Raw genomic sequence first — 20,535 nt, 5'->3', positions numbered from 1 at the left:
GGAGCCTTCATGGAAACGCTGCGAGACCAACACGACTAAGTATGACACCGCGATATACTTGGATGGTGCAAGCAGAGTGGGGACCAGCGATGGGTTGTGTCACTTTGTCAACAAGCACGAGATGGAGACAAACCCATGTTGGCCGGGCAGGTAAATCACACCTTTGAACCAAAAACACTATTATGATGAAAAATCATTAACACATCCAGGAGCAATGGAGTAAACAAAGAAAAATAACATCAGTATACGTATACAGAAATAAAGCAAACGTATTCAACCGTACGCATTGTTGACCATTCGAGGTTGTGTAAAATATACAGGCTGTAATGTCTCAACATAATCAATTCCACTTTATCAACAGGTAGTATAATACCAAAGTGTAAACAAAATGTTGTAAAACTGAATTTTTTTTTAAATGTGGTGGCATGGTGTAAAACGTCAAAACTCCCATGAATCATGAACTGTACCCAAATATTTTTTTAAAATGAGCTCAAATATTTAAATGATGTTTACCTGTTTATATAGTATTAAATGCATCTATGACAGTTCAGACCTATTTGCTTACAGTAGTGATTTAGTGTGATACAAAAATCCCTCCATGTTAATGATCAGTACAGCATAACATTCAAATGTGTTGCAGTATGTCAAATGAACCACTAGATGACTGTCACGCAGTATCTTGAAAGTGTGTTAATGGCTTCTCCCCCAGAAGTGAAACACGATATGCACCTCGTAATAAAGTGATAGTGGCTGATAACACAATTTGGGGTAATGGAGAGCATTATGCAAATGCTGTATTTAAGAATCTTTGTGTATTTACGTGCATATATCCAGTTTTTCTAAATAATACAAGATACACCCAGCAAATCTTCCACAATTGCTAGTAAATGCGATTTATTTTTAAACGAATCTTCACAATCTAATTTTAAAAGCATTAGCATCATCTCCGGTAACCAGTGTGCATAAAACAATTCCCACTTGTAATTAATGTTCCATAAACAGGCCTGGTTTGTAGTGGTGTATGTTGTCTTTTAGTTATGCTGCATTTTAATCACGTGAGACTACTAGTGTATTGTGTTTTCTTTGGCAATAGGATTAGGTACTGTGCACCCACTAGCGCAGATGACGTGGGGTTAGTGGGTTTTGTAAACCCATGGGCCCTCTTGTGGTCAAACCTCTTATTATTTTTATTTTTTTTAAATGTAATGTTGCCACGGTTGACCCTCACAGCGGCAGGTAGCACGGAGTGCAACGTCAGACCGGTTCACTGCATTGTGTTGGGGGGATATGAGGATGTGGCCAAATGCACAAAGCTGACGGATCTCTTCTGTCGTGGTGGGCGCGGCTTTTCTGGCACAAATTTTACTTTAAAGGGGGAATTGCAAACGTCCTGTTGATTCCAGCTGGGAATTGTTGATGTATGAAATGTAGCTCTTATCTAGACCTACATTCAGGCATTTTACTAAAATTTTCCGGTCTGTTCATCACCTTCCGTCTGCAGCCGGGGTACCCTTCCTTCGTCCGTCTATCCGCCATTTTGTCTGGCTGCACGAGCAGTCTACCTTTCATTTTAAACGAGCTTCCGTTAGCGTTCCCGTCTACCAACTTCGACCAACTTCCACTACTGAAGCCCAAGCTACCAAGTCATCTTGAATCTGCAGGGTCTGCCTATCGGTGTGATCACGAGTGCATAGCAAATGACTGACACCTCTTTGGTCACACCCCCTGTCTCTGATTGGTTGTTCTCTGGTGAGGTGGTACCCTTAGACCAGCGATTCTCAACCAGTGTGCCGTGGCACATTAGTGTGCCGTGAGAGATCATCAGGTGTGCCGCGGAAAATGATCCAATGTCAATTATATAGACAAAAATATAGTATTTTATAATATTTTTTGTTAATCTTTTAATTTATGTATGCCATGCACATAGAGCAACAGACAATTAATTCCTCTCCCACTAGAGGCAAATAATTTACCTGGATATCCACTTTTTGTGAATCGTTATGCTAAGTGCCATGAATTCTTTTCCGATGTGAAATATGTGCCTTCGCTCAATAAAGGTTGAGCAACACTGCCTTAGACAACTAAAGGTACAAGATGGGCATAGAGATGTCGGATCTTTTCCACATATGATTTTATTAATGTACAACTGTCCGTTTTATAATGACAGCTTTAACAAATATGCCAAAAAGTGTTTTTCTTTTAGTGTCAAGTTCAAACTCCCCCTTTCGGTAGAAGTAAAGATACCCTGTGTTTAATTAAGAAATACTCTGGTCAAAGTAGAAGAAGTGAATCCATTCCAATACTTACAATAAAAAGTGGAAAAAGTATGGACTCTAAAATGTACTGAAGTACAAAAGTAAAAATAATTTTCCTTAATTGTCAGTTATATAAAATCACTGTTTCAATAAAAACTGACAGAGCTGGGCACTTGGCCCTTTTTTGCTGGTCCGTCCTCCGTCCGCCACCCGGGTACCCTTTCGCCTCGGAAAAGGTACAGCAACTATTGAGGGTTACAAACAAGTACGATCAGTTGGGTAACTAGCGGCGTGTTTGAAGCGTCCAGACGCAATTTTTGTCGTTTGTCCATTTCAGGCTTCTTTATACTCCCGCGGGCGACATCTGCGAGCAAGTCACTGCAGCAGTGCTGCGCGCAGTTTGCCTTTATACTCGCGCACAACCCACACGCGTTGTTTTGAAAATGTGTTAGTTTCATTCCAAGTCAGGGGGCGTCGCTACGGCTACTGACAAGACACCGCAGGGCGGAATTTCCTCAGCCTTTTATGGCCAATTCCAATCTATGTTTTTACTCTCGAGCAGCGATCAAAAAGACAGCGACAACAATGGATATTGTGCCTGCTACAACAAAGGGACCTAGATAACAAGACGATGTATTTAATTGTATTGCGAAAACGATCTGGAAGGTGGCGGCGAAGGTGATATGTGCGCGTGTAGCTTTTTTACACATATATGTGACATAACACCCGCGCCGCTGCCAAACTAGTTTGCTTCACAGCAGCAACGAGCTGCGAGGTGGATCCTCTCCTCCGTGGCAACAAATAAATTGCCGGGCCGAGCCGGGGGAGCTTTACGTCGTCGCAACATGTGACATAACGGACCGATCATGAGAGAGAATGTGCGCGGCGTCGTATACGCAGTAACAATTTCTGACGTGTGTGCGGCATATGTTGCAGACCCGTCGCCAACATGTCTCACAGCACAATGCGTCGGTCACATAATGCAATGCGGCAGTTGTCGCATGCGCCGACATGAGAGTATAAAAGAAGCCTAAAGCCTTTCCCCGAGTAGCTTGAGATTAACTTTAGCCGCCTCGTGACCACATCACACGCATGAGGGCCGATTAGTGGGCCGGACTAAAATCCACTTCTCAAATTATGTATTTTTTTTTCCTTTTCTCTTTTTTTGGTACCACTTCATCAGAGGTTGAAAAAGAGACTATTTTGACAAAATAAGGAGGAGACAGTGCGGATACTAGGGCTGGGAAAAAATCTTGTATCACGAAGTATCGCAATACTTTTTATGCCGATACAAGTACCGATACGCTGATGAAGTATCACAATACTTTCAATACCTTATGTTATATATTTTGTATGTTTTATAACATACTTTTGGAACATTTAAGGTCCTTTAAGTTGGGCTTTGTGAATGGAGTTTTGTTTATTGCACTCCTGTGTATCAGGAACAGTTAGTGGAACAGTGTATGCCCTTTTCAATCATGACACTTGAATAAATGTCAAATGGCACTGAAATTAAAACTTTGGAAACACATGCATCATTTAAAAAAAAAAATTTTTTTTAATGATATTTAAGTATCACAATATGTATCAGATTGCAACTCAAGTATCGGGATCCGTATCGGACCAGGACAAAAGTGGATCGTCCCAGCCCTAGCAGATACCTATTTTCATTTTTCATATTTTAGTAGCAAAAATTAAATCATCTGTTATTTGTAGGTGATTTGGATTTTTTTTAAAGAGACTGAGCCAGACTGAGGTAGAAAAAAATGCAATGAAGCAAGCCAGCACAACAGTATGATCATCATATGAAACAAACATGACATTTTTGGTCCATTCAGCAACATTGTTTGTCCGAAGCCAAACAGGATTAATAAAATAGTGTTTCTCTCAAATAATCTGTAGAAGTTGCCCTGTTTCTATGCAATCGAGCCATGCACACAACTGTGTTGTTTAGGGTAACAATAATAACGGGGGTCCCATGCATTTCATGTGTCCCCTTAAAGACTATGGTCTGGGCACGGGTCTGTGTTGAGGTGCTGCTGCATCAATATGAGTTATCTTAGTTGTATGTTTGATAAATCCATTTTATGAAACCAAGCCGTTCCTCCTTTTCTCTGACTCAACATTAAAAAACCTTTCAACGGACTTGATGGTTGAGTCACAGACCTTTCCTAAAAAGTGTTATGTTTTTTCTGCCGTAACGGGAGACTTAAATTGTGTTAAAATGTGCAAAACGGTTACATTTATCTTGCCGGCTTGGAGTTCAGCACCCCTAAACCTCTGATCCTAGAATCGCCCATGCTTCCCACCAGTGCAAGAACTTCATCAGTTGTCCTGTCTGTTAGCCAGTCAGCCAGCAGACGATGAAGGGAAAAAGCACTGAGCGCTCGACTCACTGATAGGACCGGATTGACCACGTGAGCTCTTCCTTATTCCACTGGGGGGACTCGTGGAGCCCTGAGCCGCCCCATACTCCCCCACGAAGGGAGTGATCAAACGCAACCCACAGGACAACGCTCGCGCGTCAGATTTTCTCGTGTCATTGTTGCTCGCAGCCAGGAAGAAGGCGCAAGAGGGATGGTCGTGTTGTTTGACTGACCCAACCCTCTCTGTAGAAAAAAAAGCGACATTTCAACTGGTGTTTGGCCGCAGCCACAATGCTGACATGATGTGGAGACGTGATTTCTCTCCTCCGTGGATGCAACAGCTTCAATGAAGTGAGCTCATCTACAACTGGACTCATTTTCTCCCTGTTTTTTGTTTTGAACTTTTACATTTTGACATTTTAAGGAGGATGAATCAGCGGAAAGAATCGAGCATTGAACACGTTCCAATGCTCTGTCACAGCTAAAAAAAAACAAAAAAAAAACGAAACAGCTGTGCTTGTGGATGAAGCTGTGCGTTCTGTTGTGATGCGTCTCTCCTCCATTCCCACTGAAACTACTTCGGATTTTCCCTGTTGGATCTGTGCGTTCCCAGAATGGCTCGTTTCACTGAAGATCTCCCCACCCGCTACGGAGGGAGCACTGGCGGCGGCGGCGGAGGTGGAGGAGGGCGAGGGGCGCCGAGTGCGGGAAGAGGGGGAGCCCGCGGTGGGGGCGCTCCGAGCGGCCAGAGGATGTACAAGCAGTCGATGGCCCAGAGAGCCCGGACAATGGCCATTTACAACCCGAACCCCGTCAAGCAAAATTGCTTGACTGTCAACCGCTCCCTCTTCATCTTCCGGGAGGACAACCTGATCAGGAAGTATGCCAAACGGATAACAGAGTGGCCATATCCTTTGCAAACGTAAGGGCATGTGCACCGGGAGTCTATGCAACACAACCACTGAGTAGAAATACACAACAGTCGACAGGCCTCCAAAGCGAGCTTCCTGATAATGCTCGCTACACGAGACAGTAAAAGTCCCCTCCCGTGTATCGCCCCCCCCCCCAACCGGGTCTATCTATACCTTGATTCCTGTCCGCGCAACACTGGCTGCACCTGTCGCTCCAGGGCTTATCTCTCAGAAGCATAGATGGTGCCTGAATAGGACCGCACACGTGACTAAACATTACTCTTATGGGTAGCTCTAAAATATATGTCCAATTGTTGTGCAATACTTTCAAATGATGAAATATAACGTGCGTAAAAGGGCGACGTTAGCGAGTCAGCCCTCCCCTGACGTCGTCATACTGAGCGTTGAAACAGGAGGAGAAGGCACACACGCGATGAGTTGATGCGCAGAGGCTGAGTTACAAGTCCTCTCCATGGTGCTGAAGTCGCCCACGCCGCCTTCCACGCCACGCTGGGAAGGCTGCAACAAAACATGGCCATTCAGTCACTTAGTCTTTTTGTCAACTCTAAACAAGAGGTGGATTTGCTTCCTTTTCAAAATCAGTAAGTTATCAGTGCACTTCCTTATTTAAACAACAACAACAACAACAACAACAACAACAACAACAACAACAAACCCAACACCTTAAAGATAGTCAACAATATGGCAGTGGAGCCCTGGTCACAAACTTCTCATTGAGAATCGAAGTAATGTTTCCCATTGAAAGTACTGGAAATAGAATTAATCCATTCCAGGCCATGTTTCCCTTGTTTTTACGGGTGTGTAGTTCTAAATAAATATACCACAGTACAATATAGAAATGAAATCACATTTTTTCATACGGAATTACCACTGTGTGTTCGCTAACAAACCACTGAGCAATGTCTTCGGCTTTTCGAAGAGGCTATATAGGTAGCTTTTGCATAACGCAAGCACTGTATGACCAGAAAGTTCCCTTTCATGTTTCCACATCAATTATTATTTTTCTACATCCGCTACGATTTGAGGAGTTCGTATTAGCCACACCAGCTGCCTTTATTGCCACTTTGTGCTTAAAAATCGCACAGATGGTCTATTTTATCAAACCATCCATTACTACATAGTACAGTATGATTGGGCTTCCCGATAACACCATCACTAGACTTTTTTAGTTTCCTTGTAGCTCTACTGAGGGCTAATTTAGAGCAAAAAAACAAAAATATCTGCAACACACTGAATGAATGACATTTATGCTGAGCCCGGTAACTGAGCTTTCTGCGTCCTCTGTTTCTCGAACTGAAGCATAGTGCATATACCGAGGCAATATTTGTTCAAAGATTTTAGTCATGAACTGAATTGCTCTTGAACTGGGGCGTTCGAGATCTGAGATTCAACTTGAGTGGTCTTGTACTACTAAAACGTGTATGTTTGGTTCATTGAAGAGTGACCACAGGCGTGAATGTTGCTGTGAATGGTTGGAAAGATTCAAAATAAGGAAGATGAATTATTGCAAATGAAATCAAATCCTTTTCAAATTATATACAGTTATATACGTTAAATTCTTCCTGACAGAATTTAACATCAGTCAGCTCAGTGTTTTATGAGTAATAACACTACATCTTGGCGTAAAGGGTCATTAAGTTGTTATTTCTTTGCATTTCATAACCTCTCAAAGGGACCTGACCCGTGGGCAATGACCTAGTGAAAATGGAACGCAGAATGAGCCAGCCATTGAAAATAGTTGGAAATGGTCAACCATCTGGAAAGATCATGAGCACATGTATAGGATGCTTTCTTTCTTTCCAGAAAGCCTTCAACCCGAGCATTATTGACGCTTTCTGCTTTAATACACTCAAATCAAAACGTAACGACATTAGTCATTCGGCTACATGCTCGATGATTCATTGGCAAAGCCCTGGATTTGATTACATGAGTGTATTGTAAAGTTGTACACAATTTGGGAATAACATTAATACCACTACAGGAGTGGGGAAAATCGAAGACATTATCAATGTCTTCACTTTTTTTTATACGTCTAAAATATTTGTAGGAGATATATGTCCGTTCTTCACACCAAACTCATCCAGGCACGCCTTTATGTAGCTTGCGTTTTGTACTGAGGCACAGTCATGCTGGAACAGATAAAGAACTTTCAGCAAACGGACCCCTCAAAGGTTGGTATATTATATTGGCCAGTCTGGTGTCCTAGTGCTGAGCACAACTGCCTCATAGTTCGGAGTAGAGCTGCAACAATGAATCAATTAATTGACAACTAATTGATTATCAAGTCTATCAATAACTATTTTGATAATCGATAAATCATTTGTAGGCCGTGTTTAATGTCGATTTGTCCAAAGTCTTGGAATTTCAGCCTCTCAAGAGTAACTATTCTCTGATTTCTGTGATCCTCCATGAAGGCAGACTGATTGTCTTTGTGTTTTTTCAAAATAAGACATTTGCAAATATCTGCTTATACTTTGGAAAACAATGATCAAAAGGTTTTGCCCATTTTCCAACATCTTACAGACCAAACTCCAAACAGAATCATTAATTCACAGTATGTTTGTGCATGTGATGATGTGATAATGGAAACATGATTTAAAAAATCGGATTCATTGATTGATTGTCAAACTTATCGACAGATTAATCTGTTATTAAAATAATTCTTAGTTACAGCCCTGGTTCTAAGGTTTACCAATTGAATCTCGGCTTTGGCCTTTCTCTATGGAGTTTCTATGTTCTCCCTGTGCGCGTGTAGCTTTTCTCCGACTTCTTCCGAAATTCCACCGACACGCATGCGGTTAAAGACGAAATTGTTCATAGGTGTGAATGTGAGTGTGAATGCTTGTTTGTCTGCATGTGCCCTGCCACTGACAGGCGACCAGTCTCGGGTGTTCTGTACCCTCTGGGATAGGCTCCAGCTCACCCGTGACCCGAATAGGCACATGCGGTATACCGTAGAAAACAAATAGATGGATGTCGGTATGCTTGAATTTCCTGCGGGATAATAAATATCTATTTAGCTTAAGATTTAACATTGAGTTTGAAATAATGGGTGTAGTCTAGAGTCTAGACTGATGAATGAATTGACTTTTGTCCATATAGTGTACTTTAAATTCCATTAGATGATGTTTTAATGATTAATGTTATAATGAAATGAATGCTGCTTGACTTTGAAGTGCTCCTTAACCCTCCCACTCCATTTGAATACATGATCTTGGCTACAATCATCGCCAACTGCATCGTCTTGGCCCTGGAGCAACATCTACCTGCCAGCGACAAGACGCCCATGTCGGAGCGCCTGGTAAGCGTTGTCTTCCTACACGCACTTCTTTTAGACTTGCTGCTGCTCCCTTTACTGCAAGGGAGCCATTTTCCTCATTTGATGCAATTGTTTTTTTTTGGGGGGGGGGGGGTAATTTTCCTTATAAGCGAAGAGTGACGTTGAGCTCTCTTTGCTCGCCACCTTGCATCAGTTAATACCATAAGTTGAACTCTGTCACTTGTATTACGCAATCAACCAGAGTCGGAAGGAAACTAAAGACACTGCATGTGGGTGATTATTAAAAATGAAACTACCCCGTGTATCAATAATAGGGAGAGAAAAGAAAAACAGCACATTTTGTTATAGTTAGCCGCTTGTGTTCTTTGAGGTTGCACACTGGAGTTTAAAATAGCGTGTGTTACAAAGAGCAACAGCTTTGTGTGACTAACTTAATGAATTCCTGTCACATTCACCCACCTGCTCCTGCCTTAAATGGTCTCCGCAGCTGTGGCGCGTATTCGGCACACAAGATTGTTGTGACGAGGACAACAAACTAGCAGCCGGGACCTGGGAAAATAATGAGCATTGTTCGACAAAGAGGGATCATACTCTTATCTCACTGCCTTCTTCACCTTGATGATGTAGTGAAACAAGCAGCCATTTAATTAACACGGGCCATCAGGTTTTATTCGTGGAACAAGGTTAACGAATCAGAAGGTGTCCAGTAACCATAAAGCTATTTATTTATTTTCCAAACCTTTATAATTTATGTTGCTGGATGACTGTTGACCGTGTCAAAGTGACTCCCGTAAAAAAAGGTCAGTAAAATAACAAAGACAGCAGTGACAACTTCATAACTGATTGTTATGTCATGAGGTTCATTCTTACAATTCAAATAGCCGAAAATTAGAAAAGTGTATTGGGCACCATTAAAGTGGAAGTCAACACAAAGATTTTTTTCAAGAATATGTTCTATGCGGGCCCACTAGTTGACACAAGACATTCTGATTAATATTGCGTTTGTGAAATAGGAGTTATTAAGCAGCAAAATTCACACGTTTTTAGCCATCTCAGGGGCGTCCATTTTGTCACTTCTGTCGACTGAAAATGACATCAAAGTTGCTCAGGGCTAAGGGAACGACAGCTCACCTGTTTTCTGAAGCTGAGCTGTGATTTGTCGTTACCTGAGCCCTGAGCAACCCTGATGTCATTTTCAGTCGACAAAATGGCCGCCCCGAGATGGCTAAAAATGGGTGGATTTTGCTGCTTAACTCATATTTTGCTGTAACGATGAAAATCTCCCCACTGTGGGATCAATAAAGGCCTTTTTATTCTTATTCTTATTCTTATATTCCACAAAAGCAATAATAATCAGAATGCCGTGTTTCAATTAGTGGGCCTACAAAGAACATATTCTTTAAAAAAAATGTTTGGGTTGACTTCCTCGTTAAGAAGAGATCTTTGATCTCAAGTTTTTTCTGGATCCTAACCGAGGGTTAATGAGATTTTCTTGACTCATGCACCACATTAAATTACTTTTCCATACTCTTACTAACAAACACACTGCAATGTAAACACAACCTTGGTAGTAGGACTTTAGAACTCAGAGGTTGTGTCTGCCTCGTAACTTTTCTACACATTTCGAGTCGATAGCTAAACGGCTTTGAACACAATATGTTGCCATACTGAAGCGCCTTTCTTCATGATACAGTAACTCTTGTCTAACATGTCTATTATCACTCGTGCTTCGGCGTGGGCGGACGACACTGTAGAAAAGGTCACATTTCTTTATAGTGCTCTGGCCTGTCACGCTTGCCTTTATGTGATTATTTATGTTGGAGACTGCAGGAGGATTCAGGGGGTTGGGGACAGTGTCTGTCAGGTTGAAGTATGCTGGAAGCGAGTGAGGAAAACCAAAGGGGGTGGAAGCAGGCTTGAGATATCCGCTGTTCAAGCATTGTGCGATGCCTGCAGGCCTGCAGCACATATACATCACATTTTCAGACCCTTTTACACTAACGTTTGAAAAAATTTGAGAAAAAATAAATTACTGGGATTGAATGGCTGGACTGTGAAAAGACATGTAAATTCGTCAATGGCAGTCAGTGAATGAGTTAAAGTAGAAGTCAAGTTAGACACTCTTTGCAATATGTTGTCTACTAGTGGAAACACAGTAGTCTGGTTAGTGCAGGTTGGTGGAATAAGATTTAAGCAGATAAATCCGAGCCGTTTCAGCCATCCAAGGTGGCTGACGTTTTATGCAGCACTGCCCCCTGCTGTCAACTGAAATTGACGTCAAAGTGCGCCTGGGCTAGCGTCACACCTCACCTGTTTTCTGACCTGATTTGGTCACATGTGAGTGGAAGAAAAATAACCAAAACAATGTATCCAGATAGCTACAGTATGTAACTGAAGAAGATAATATGTGTAAAAACAGATTCATTGGGAGGGATGTTTGGGTCTCTATTGCTTCTGATTCCCAAATCCTAATGGCACTGGCCAACTGTTATTTATCCTCCCTTAACAAGGAAGTAGTCTGGGCAATTTATGGGCAAACAAACGCAACATTTCAATTTTTGTTAATAGTCTGGCACTCTACATGTGTTCATATTGGACAGAGCTGTGCTTTGTTGGTTTTGTTTCATGTTATGTCTTGTTTTCTTGTGATCCATGTCCTATCTTGCTCGTTAGAGTTTTTATTTGTCCATGAAGGGCTCATTTAAATCAGTATAAAGGCTTTATATAATATCAAATTATTAAGAATCTGCCAGGGGGATCCTTGTTTCATTGAAATTTCATTTCTGGTCTCCTCAATAAGTCTGTCCAAATTGTTTTAGTACAACATGGCTGCAAGATACAATTTTAAGTTGTTTCTTAGGCATTAATAAGCACGTGTGGACTTACATTGATTAATAACCCCCCTTGCTATGGGCATGAATATTTGTGTTCAGTTTTTTTTTTCAGAATATAGGGTTCCACTTATGTTTGGGATGGTGCAAGAGGTGAAAGGGGTCATCTTTTTTTCTCCATGTTACTTACCGCTCTTTCTCTTTATGCTTCATTAACTGCTCTCTAGCATTTTTTTTAAATGCCCTTCCTCTGTCACTGTCATGGTCTTTCTCTGCCTCTCTCACTCTGATTTTCTCCCTCTACAGGACGACACAGAGCCCTACTTTATTGGAATATTCTGTTTCGAGGCAGCCATTAAGATCATCGCCCTAGGCTTTGCATTCCATAAAGGCTCCTACCTCCGTAACGGATGGAATGTAATGGACTTCGTGGTCGTTCTCACTGGGTGAGTCCTTCGCCCGCTGGGTGTCGGCTGTGTATGGGTATCATAAGTGAGAGAGTGACTTCTTTTGTTTGTGTGTGCCTTTAGTGGCGTCGCCTTAGACCAGTTAGTTACATACTTCGTAGCATCTTACATATTCAACAAGTAACACACATCCAGTGCTTATCTAGTACTTTTTAACCTTCAGCTTGAGCGTCTGCAAGGCATGCACAGATACAAGAGCCTGATCAGATGACGGATGCTTTTGTGTAAAAATTGGAAAATGATGACTTTTTTTTTTCTACCTTTAAGTGTCCATTAAGCTCCTGGTAGAGTGGCTTGCCGAGCAGACTTTGGGTCTTCAGATACTTACAGATATTTCACCTTTCCTATTATCAGTGAAGTGAAAATGTTGCCTCTCAAATAAAGCAGTCATCAGGTCAATAGTTCTTAGCAATTACCGGTGGGATGTCAATTTAGGTTTTGTCTCAAGAGCAAGATGTTGTTACTTTTATCCACTGATGGCAATCAGATGGCCTGAAGGAAAAATGAAAACTTTTCAAAAGCTTGGGGTTGCTTTTTCTCTTGTCATAATTCAGATTAGTGCTTTGATTTGTTTTAAGTTTCCTCGTCAAAAAATACATAGTTAATTTACCTCAAGAGCCACTGAATTCATTGGTTTCTTTGTCATAGTTTTGATGAAACAGTGACTTATCATAAAATAGAATAGTGTCCGTCATACCATGGCTACCGCCCTGATCACTTCTTAAATTTTATTAGCTTCTCAGAGCTAATGGTACTCGTGAGAGGTGTTTGCAGTACTTGTATAAACAATTTCACATTCTATCGTAATCTTCAGTAACTTACCGCCCATTTCATTGGGATACTTGCTTGGAATTTGTTTGTATTTGATGTGTTTTGTTTCCTTCCTTTAAATTTAAATGTGTATAAACCATGTAATACAGCAACCTGAAAATTTTGTTCACTGTTTCTTGGTACATCATTTTTAGTACATCATCAATGATGGCCGACTAACGATACCAGGTATCGGTATCGGGCCGATACACGGCCTTATTTCAAGGTATCGGTACTCGCGTATCAGCCGCCCTATTGTGGCCGTTTTACAATCAGGAACTAAATGCTGTGAGTGGTTGTGACTGTGTTTTGGGTTGGCTCTTTGATGATGTCAGTTGCTATCGTCCTTTTCTGTTGTCAACTTTATTTTGTCATATAGGATTGGCCATGGCCTGATGTTTTGTCAAGCTTTTTTTCAAGCCTTCTGCATCCAGGCCTGCTCTCTGTTGCTACTTGGTATTTTTTTCTATAGAGTCTTTTTACTTTACCACTTCCGTGTCCTGTCTGCATCAGCGTCTAAATTCTGCTCCACACATGACAGTACGTTCTGACCTGTAATGGGCATGGCAGACTCAGACAATTTCCATAGCAAAGAACTCCTGGGGAGATTATGCAATCTATTCAGAACCTTTCCACCACCGTCATCGCGATGGCTACCCTGCCAACCTCCAGTGCTTTTCCGCAGACGTCATCACGTTAATGTTGTAGATCTTGAGATCGGCCTTGGTCTTGAGACCGGTCCCTAGGCCAGTTTTTAAGGGTCCCCGTCTCGTCTTGGAATTGTAAGCATTATTAATAGGTCTTACCTCGGTCTCGGACAGGGCGGACTCTCAATTTTTGATCACGACCGGTCAAGACCAGGCTAGTGCTACTGTGACCAGTGACAAATGCAAAATGCAGGTGCTGAACTGCCAATGAAATAAAAACAATATATATATATTGATCATTTTGTTCTATTATTTGTTATTTTCCTTTGAGATACACAGTCTTGGTCTTGTCTCGGTCTCGACCTCCAAAATGTCTTGGTCTTGTCTTGATACACTTGAGTCTCTATAATGTCTTGGTCTCGGTTGGTTTGGGCTTGACCACAACACTACAACGCCTGTTCCAACCCATCCCTCCACTTCAAATCAGGGAGTGACCATCTCACCGGCTGCAGCTTCACCTTTTCACCGGTAACCCAACATTCTGTAACCTGAACTTTATTCCGGGGAGGTACGAGCGGGTAGCAGATTCCTGCTGAACTGTTCCTTGGTTTTCGAGCAGCAACCTAGTGCGTATTTGGACAATGGCGCCAAATTGGCTTTTGTGATTCACTTGCTTCGGAGAAGCGCAGGAAAGTGGGCCTATTCCTCGTGGGAATCAAAGTCAGATACATTGTAATCATTTGCCTCTTCTGCGGGGATGCGTAGTCTTCGATCATCCCTTTATTAATCAGTCATCCAGCAAACGGCTAATGGCATTATATGTCACGGCTCTCAGTCAGCTGCAGACTATACCGTTGAATTCAGGACTCAAGCCTAGGATAGATGGATGGAATCTAGCCAGACAAAAAAAACAGCTTTTGTTTGCGGACTGTCTGAGGATCTCCAAGATCAACTGTCTTCTCAGGACGAACCTGAGTCTCTCAAGCAGTTAATCTCCTGAGTGAATCAGATTGACAGGTGCATCAGTGAATGCCGCTGGAGCTCCAAACCTGCCAACCCCTTCATCTCCTGCTCCTAGATAAGCCCCAAGACGCGAGTTGCCGCCGGGTAAGAACCAATGCAACTTGGTTGAATTCTCCTCTCCCAGCACGGGTTGCACAGGTCTTTGCATTTTTTGTGGAAACTCTGGGAATTTCATCAATGAGTCTCCACTCAAACCCAAGAGTCTCCGTGCGACCGCAGCAGCCAGTCACCGGACTCAACCTGACCAGTAAGTGCCATTGACGGAAGCCCCCTTGAGACCGTGACACACCAGACTGTTTCTCTTTCCCTCACTCTTCTTTGCTCCGGCGGGGCACGACCTGCGACCACCACGCATTCCTGCTCTGGCAGCACACATCCTGCGGCCAGCACCCGACCCTGCATCAGTAGCGCAAGCCCTGCAAACGCCCTCTGACCATACTTCGCCAGTGCAAGCCCTGCGGCCGCCCTCCCGTCAAGTGTGGCTATTTAAAGACCCGATTGCTCGCCGTTTGGGCCGGCTGCCGTACTCGCCCTCCCTTTTTATGTCTCCCTCCCGAAGCCAGAATCCTCTAGCCCTCTCAGGCCTCCTTCGAAACGGCCCTGTGGAACGCTCCTAGGTCTCAAGGTCCCTCATCCTCGACCTTTCCCTCCTCTGGGACTTCTAATAGGAGTTCCTTCACAAGCTAGGATGAGCACTAGGTGTTGCCCCCTTGAGAGGGGGGTGGGATCTGTTGTGACTGGTTGTGACTGTTGGTCTTTGCTGATGTCAGTTGCTATGGTTCTCTATGTTGTCACCTTTATTTTTTCATACAGAATTGGACATGGCCTGATGGACATGGTCTTAAATACTGTCTCTCAGAATATAAATGTAAATGGGCTGTCACTTATATAGCGCTTTTCTAAGCTCGAGTTGCTCAGTGTCATGTTGTTAGAACGTCACGCATTCTTCAATACCTTCTGTCTGACAGATGCCCTTTAGGATACAATTTGTAGATGTTGCAAGTATATGTAAATTTATAGGATTTATGTTAATGCTCTAGAGCAGAGAGGTCTTCAATCTGCTGCAGCACACCTGATTCAAATGATCAGATAATCAGCAATGTCTGCTGAAGCTGGATAACGATCCTGATCAGCAGGGAGAGATGTAAAACATCCAGGAAACTGGCCCTCGAGGAACAGGATTCAAGACCCTGCTTTAGAGGAATTGACTATTTTACTAAAGTCACAGTTTGTTAAAAACATCAACGACAGTGTAACATATGGCCAAACCAATGTGACAGTTTAAAATTTTGTGGGGTGGCATTCTCTGCGCCTCTACCAGACATTTGAGTTTGGTCAGTTGTAATTCTCAACAGTGTGCCCTGCGACTGGCTGGCGACCAGTCCGGGGTGTAGTCTGCCTTCGCCCGTTGACGGCTGGGATAGGCTCCAGCAACTCCCCGCGACCCTGTATAGGATAAGCGGTTTGGAAAATGACATGACATGACAATTCTCAACAGTCAGTCTTATATTTTTTTTTTAAATTGAAGTTATTTCCAGCTCAGGAGAGTGCTATGACATGATGTCACATTTCTTCTTCTTCTAAGGCATGTACGTCATTACCTGTATGCCACCCAGTGTTCAGACTGAGACACCACAGTTGAATGAAATTGGTGACAAACTTGTAAAACTTTGATTAAATGGTGGATCGTCCTAATCCTATATGTTACTTAAAGCACTGTTGTATTCAATTTAACTTTTTGCACTTGTCTTGAATATAAGTTGTTCAACCACATAGTTTGATTGTGACTTTTTTGGGCTACATATTTGTTTCATTTTATTTATTTAATTTAAAAAATTCATTTAATTGTGTGTTTTACAGGGTGTCTGTAAAGTCTGGACACAGAGGTAAAAAATACAACTTCAAACAACAACTTCAGAATGAATGCTTATTTTTGTTATATTAAATTATTAAATGTGTTCAGTATTGTTTAAAATCAGAGCCATTGCTGGTTGTGACAGCGCCACCACAACTAGGCTCATTTTCGGGCCACCATCCAATAAGGTTTAGACCTTGTAATATAGTTACAGTTGACCCTCGCTTCCGCTTATAATTGACGGCCATTGAAATGCATAGGGGGGGGATTTTATGCACTCTATAATTTTTGAATTAATCTGTGGATTCATCGGTAATCATTTTTTTCTGCCAAAAATCGGCATTGGCCTAAAAAAAAAAAAATCCATATTAATTTTAATTCCTGGTTTACAGAGGCACACACACGACCAGTCTATTTGCAGTCTTTATATGGAGACTTTTCAAGGATCCAATTGGACTCATGTACAGCACTTTCTGCTCGAACCTTCCATCAGCACTTGTCTATAATACTCGTTCCGTATAGGGTGAGGGTGAACTATGCTGTACGACCAGTACTGTTTACAGATACCAAACTCATATTATAACAGTGACAATTTAGTTAGTTATTTGATATTTTAGCACGTTTGTTGGTCCTGCAAACCCGTAAAACAGTGTGGCGCTCCCATTATGCTGTTTAGGTCACATATAATAAAGTTTATTAACCCTCTCATGCAAAGTGGTCACTACAGTGGACAGCTATTTAAAAGTTGCTTTCGCCTATATTAATTAATCTAAAAGATATATTTATATTTTGAATAATAACATTAAATCATAATTAATGTATGAAAGGGTTAAAAATATTTTTAAAAATTGTGATTAATTAACATAGGCAAAAGCAACTTTTAAATAGCTGTCCACTGTAGTGACCAATCTGCATGAAAGGGTTAATGTAAGTATTTCTCAGTCAATAAACACATATTGGAGAAGAAGTAATTAAGAACTGGAAAAAAGCATTGGCCATGTGATAGTTTGAAGACTGCCATGAGGTAGAATGGGTACAACATAACTACCCCAAATTCTTAAATTTACGTTTTTCCTTTAAGAAAACCAACAATGTGTCATCAAAAAAACGTGGCAGTGTGTCGGCATTAATCCTCTCCTTTTCTATCAGAATGAGGAGAGAAACAGCTTTTCAGTCTTGGGGAGCCATTGCTGACACAGCTGGATACAAATTAACAATTATATTGTGTATCTCCATTTGGTTGCTTGGCAACCACGGTAGATTATGTGCCTTAGTGTGATCAGAACTGTGTGTGTGTAGGTGTGTGCGTGTGCGTGCGTGCATAAAACTTGTCTTTGTGCTTGACATGGTCCTTCTGGGATTGGCGTCGTGGGTCAAAGTTGTCCAGAGTGAGCCCACTTCAAAGTGAGGGCAATCACACGGCAAGGTGTTCTCATTGAAAGTTCTCATCCTGGGAGCTCTCTCCTCCTCATGTTCAAACGATCGAAGATCTAAAAGTCATTTATGCATATTATGAGACATTCAGTCATCAGACATCTCTACAGAGAAGCACAGAGGATTACTCTGATTTTCCCTGACTCCTGCTTATGTCATTTCCATTTCTTGACACTCCATAGAGGAAATACGACATGTTTTTTCTCCGATGTAGTATCAAAGGTGGCCATAACCAGGGTGTTAAGGTTAATGCTACATACGGCTACGACGGATGACGAAATGTCGCAAAAGTATGAACATCGGTATTCAGCCAGATGGCCGGTGGTTGGTCTAAATTTTTGTCTAATGCTAAATGCTGTTGCTATCTTGGTTCACAGTTCAACAGTTGTAAATAAGTAAATGTACTCACCAGATAAGATCTGAAACTCATTGCCTGCACTCTTTTCGCTAGAAGCAATTGTTGTGGTTTGCTATAAAAAAAAAGCTGGTGCTGTTGTTGGAATGCGTCTAATTGTTGGTTTGCTATAAGCCGCATCAAATGGGAGTTCTGTTTGAAAGGCACATGCAAATAAATGCCGGTTCAGTATTAATTGCTGATGTGCCAGTTTTATTGAAAGGCAACGCGAAAGGGGCTTTCCTCTTGCATGCTAACAATAAACATGCATGAGCAGATCACATCACTAACTAATGCTTTCAATGTACAGCCCCTAGGGTATGTATTTCTCTGGCATCTGGGGATTGCCGTAACATGCACAAAATGCTATGATGGATCTGCACCAGTATTTGTCAGCATTCTGCTGCTATTTATTGTACCACTGATGCAAGTCAACTCTTTTACCTCTTTACGAAGAGTCTGTCTGCCCTTGAGTCCAACGCCAGCACTTAGTCCTTAGGCTAATTATGTTTGTACAGCCATCCAAGCCTAATGAAAGGGTCTAAATGATAGCGTAGCTAGAGGCAGTGGCAGACCTTTAATCTGTTCTGATCAGACATTAGAAGCCCCTAATAAAAGAATGAATCTGCCTGTGTTGCCAAAGGGCTAATCGATAGCATGCAGATCTTGGTCGGCAAAGGAACAGTAAACTCTGAGGAGGAGCACTCATGCTCTCGATCTAAAAGGTATAGGGTGTGGAGTTTATATTTTATTATTTGCAGAAATTCTAAGATACAAACAAGTCTTGGGTCACACTGAAAGTAAAGTCCCATCCTCAGACATTCCAAATACATGAATTCATGATAAATGTAAATAATGTCCTTTCTCTCTCTCTCTCTCTCTCTCTCTCTCTCTGGCTTTCTGTGAACATGATCAAAATTTCTTTGCGACAAGAAAAACTCTTTGTGAATTTCTTGCGAAGGTCTTTGCAAACTTTTGGAACCTTTTAACGAACCATGACAAAGAAACAACATTCGGGCTGGCCGCAATGACACTCACAAGTCTTCGCCGCCCAGTGAGATATGAGCTCAAGTGGCAGTTATAATATTGAACAATTCTTCAAAAAAGAGGCTTCAAGCTGTTTGTCACTCCCAATTAACGTTTACTGTTACACTAAACATAAAAGAAATAGGATTACACGTTGTGTATTTAAAACATTACTTAAAAACAATGCAAGATGCCATTGACGTCCAGGTAGCATTGATAGTCTTGGTTTTAGAAGCAATGGATATTTAAATACAAACGGTGGACCAACACATTTAGACTCACGGGCCTATATTCTTTATCCACTAAGAAAAATGACTAATATTCCAACATTTTATTGAGTCGCTTACAGTAGTAGTTGAAAAAGAAGACTATTCTCTTTTGTTTGCATCTGCATGACTTTACAGTATTATACTGCCTCCCGGTGGCCAAAGTAGGCACACTCGAAGGAACAGTACAATGAATTGGATTGCAGAATTGAATCATGATGCAAAATTGTTGCATTCTTTACATTTAATTTAATTGTTATCACTCCATTTGCCATAAATAACAACATTATATATGAGCTATTTTTTCTTACTTGAAAAACACATGCGCAATTGTTTTGGGGTGAGCCCGGAATGGATTAATGGCATGGAATGTTTGGAGTTATGAGTATGGTCACGGAATGAGTTAAACTTGTATCTCAAGGCACCACTTTATTTCATTTCCTGCTACATGCAAAGCAAATCTTTAGCGAAGGGACAATAGCAGCTGAGCTCACACTGATCTGTTACGTTATCTCATTAAAAATAAATATGCCTGACACCTTTTTCTGATATCATTATGTGATATTCCCATTAAGAATTTTTTTTTCAATTTAGTTCTTGTGCTTCTCACTTCACCCTGACAATTATTAAAAAAAAAAAAAAAGTTTTCCGTGGACCTAATACTCCAACAGTGCCATCAGTACTATTTTCCCAAGTTGGAATTCAAATCTCACAAGGAGTACACTTTGCTCCACTCCCAGTGAAATACACAAGTGACAAATCACATTTGAGGGTTGTTGCCGAGGTGAGGTCATTATGCATTTGAATAGAGCTTTCTGATAAATGCATTGAAAATGAGGGAGTTTAAAGATTTCTAGATAAGACACATGTGAATGGGTGCGTGCTTCTCCTGGTGAACCTTCCAGTGCCTCTTGCTCTTTCATGCGGCCAAATCCGCTATTGACTGAGC

General features: G+C 41.6%; 1 protein-coding gene across 2 annotated transcripts in view; it reads left to right on the top strand.

The window, feature by feature from the left end:
* The window catches only part of cacna1bb (calcium channel, voltage-dependent, N type, alpha 1B subunit, b), a 176,178-nt gene continuing 155,643 nt past the window's right edge, over positions 1 to 20,535 (top strand). The window contains exons 1-4 of one of the 2 annotated variants that reach the window (XM_086052699.1): positions 1 to 150; positions 5,235 to 5,528; positions 8,749 to 8,854; positions 11,971 to 12,110. In XM_086052699.1, coding sequence (XP_085908825.1) covers positions 122 to 150; positions 5,235 to 5,528; positions 8,749 to 8,854; positions 11,971 to 12,110 — 569 coding nt within the window. In that variant the 5' untranslated portion in view covers positions 1 to 121. The remainder of the gene's footprint in view (positions 151 to 5,234; positions 5,529 to 8,748; positions 8,855 to 11,970; positions 12,111 to 20,535) is intronic. The other variant, XM_086052698.1, reaches the window with a different exon arrangement.

This window comes from Filicampus tigris, chromosome 15 (genome assembly GCF_054856515.1).
Source record: "Filicampus tigris isolate MCC_2025a chromosome 15, RoL_Ftig_1.0, whole genome shotgun sequence".
Classification (NCBI taxonomy): Eukaryota; Metazoa; Chordata; class Actinopteri; order Syngnathiformes; family Syngnathidae; genus Filicampus; species Filicampus tigris.
Note: the sequence above shows the minus strand (reverse complement) of the source record. Positions and strands in the feature narration are given on the sequence as shown.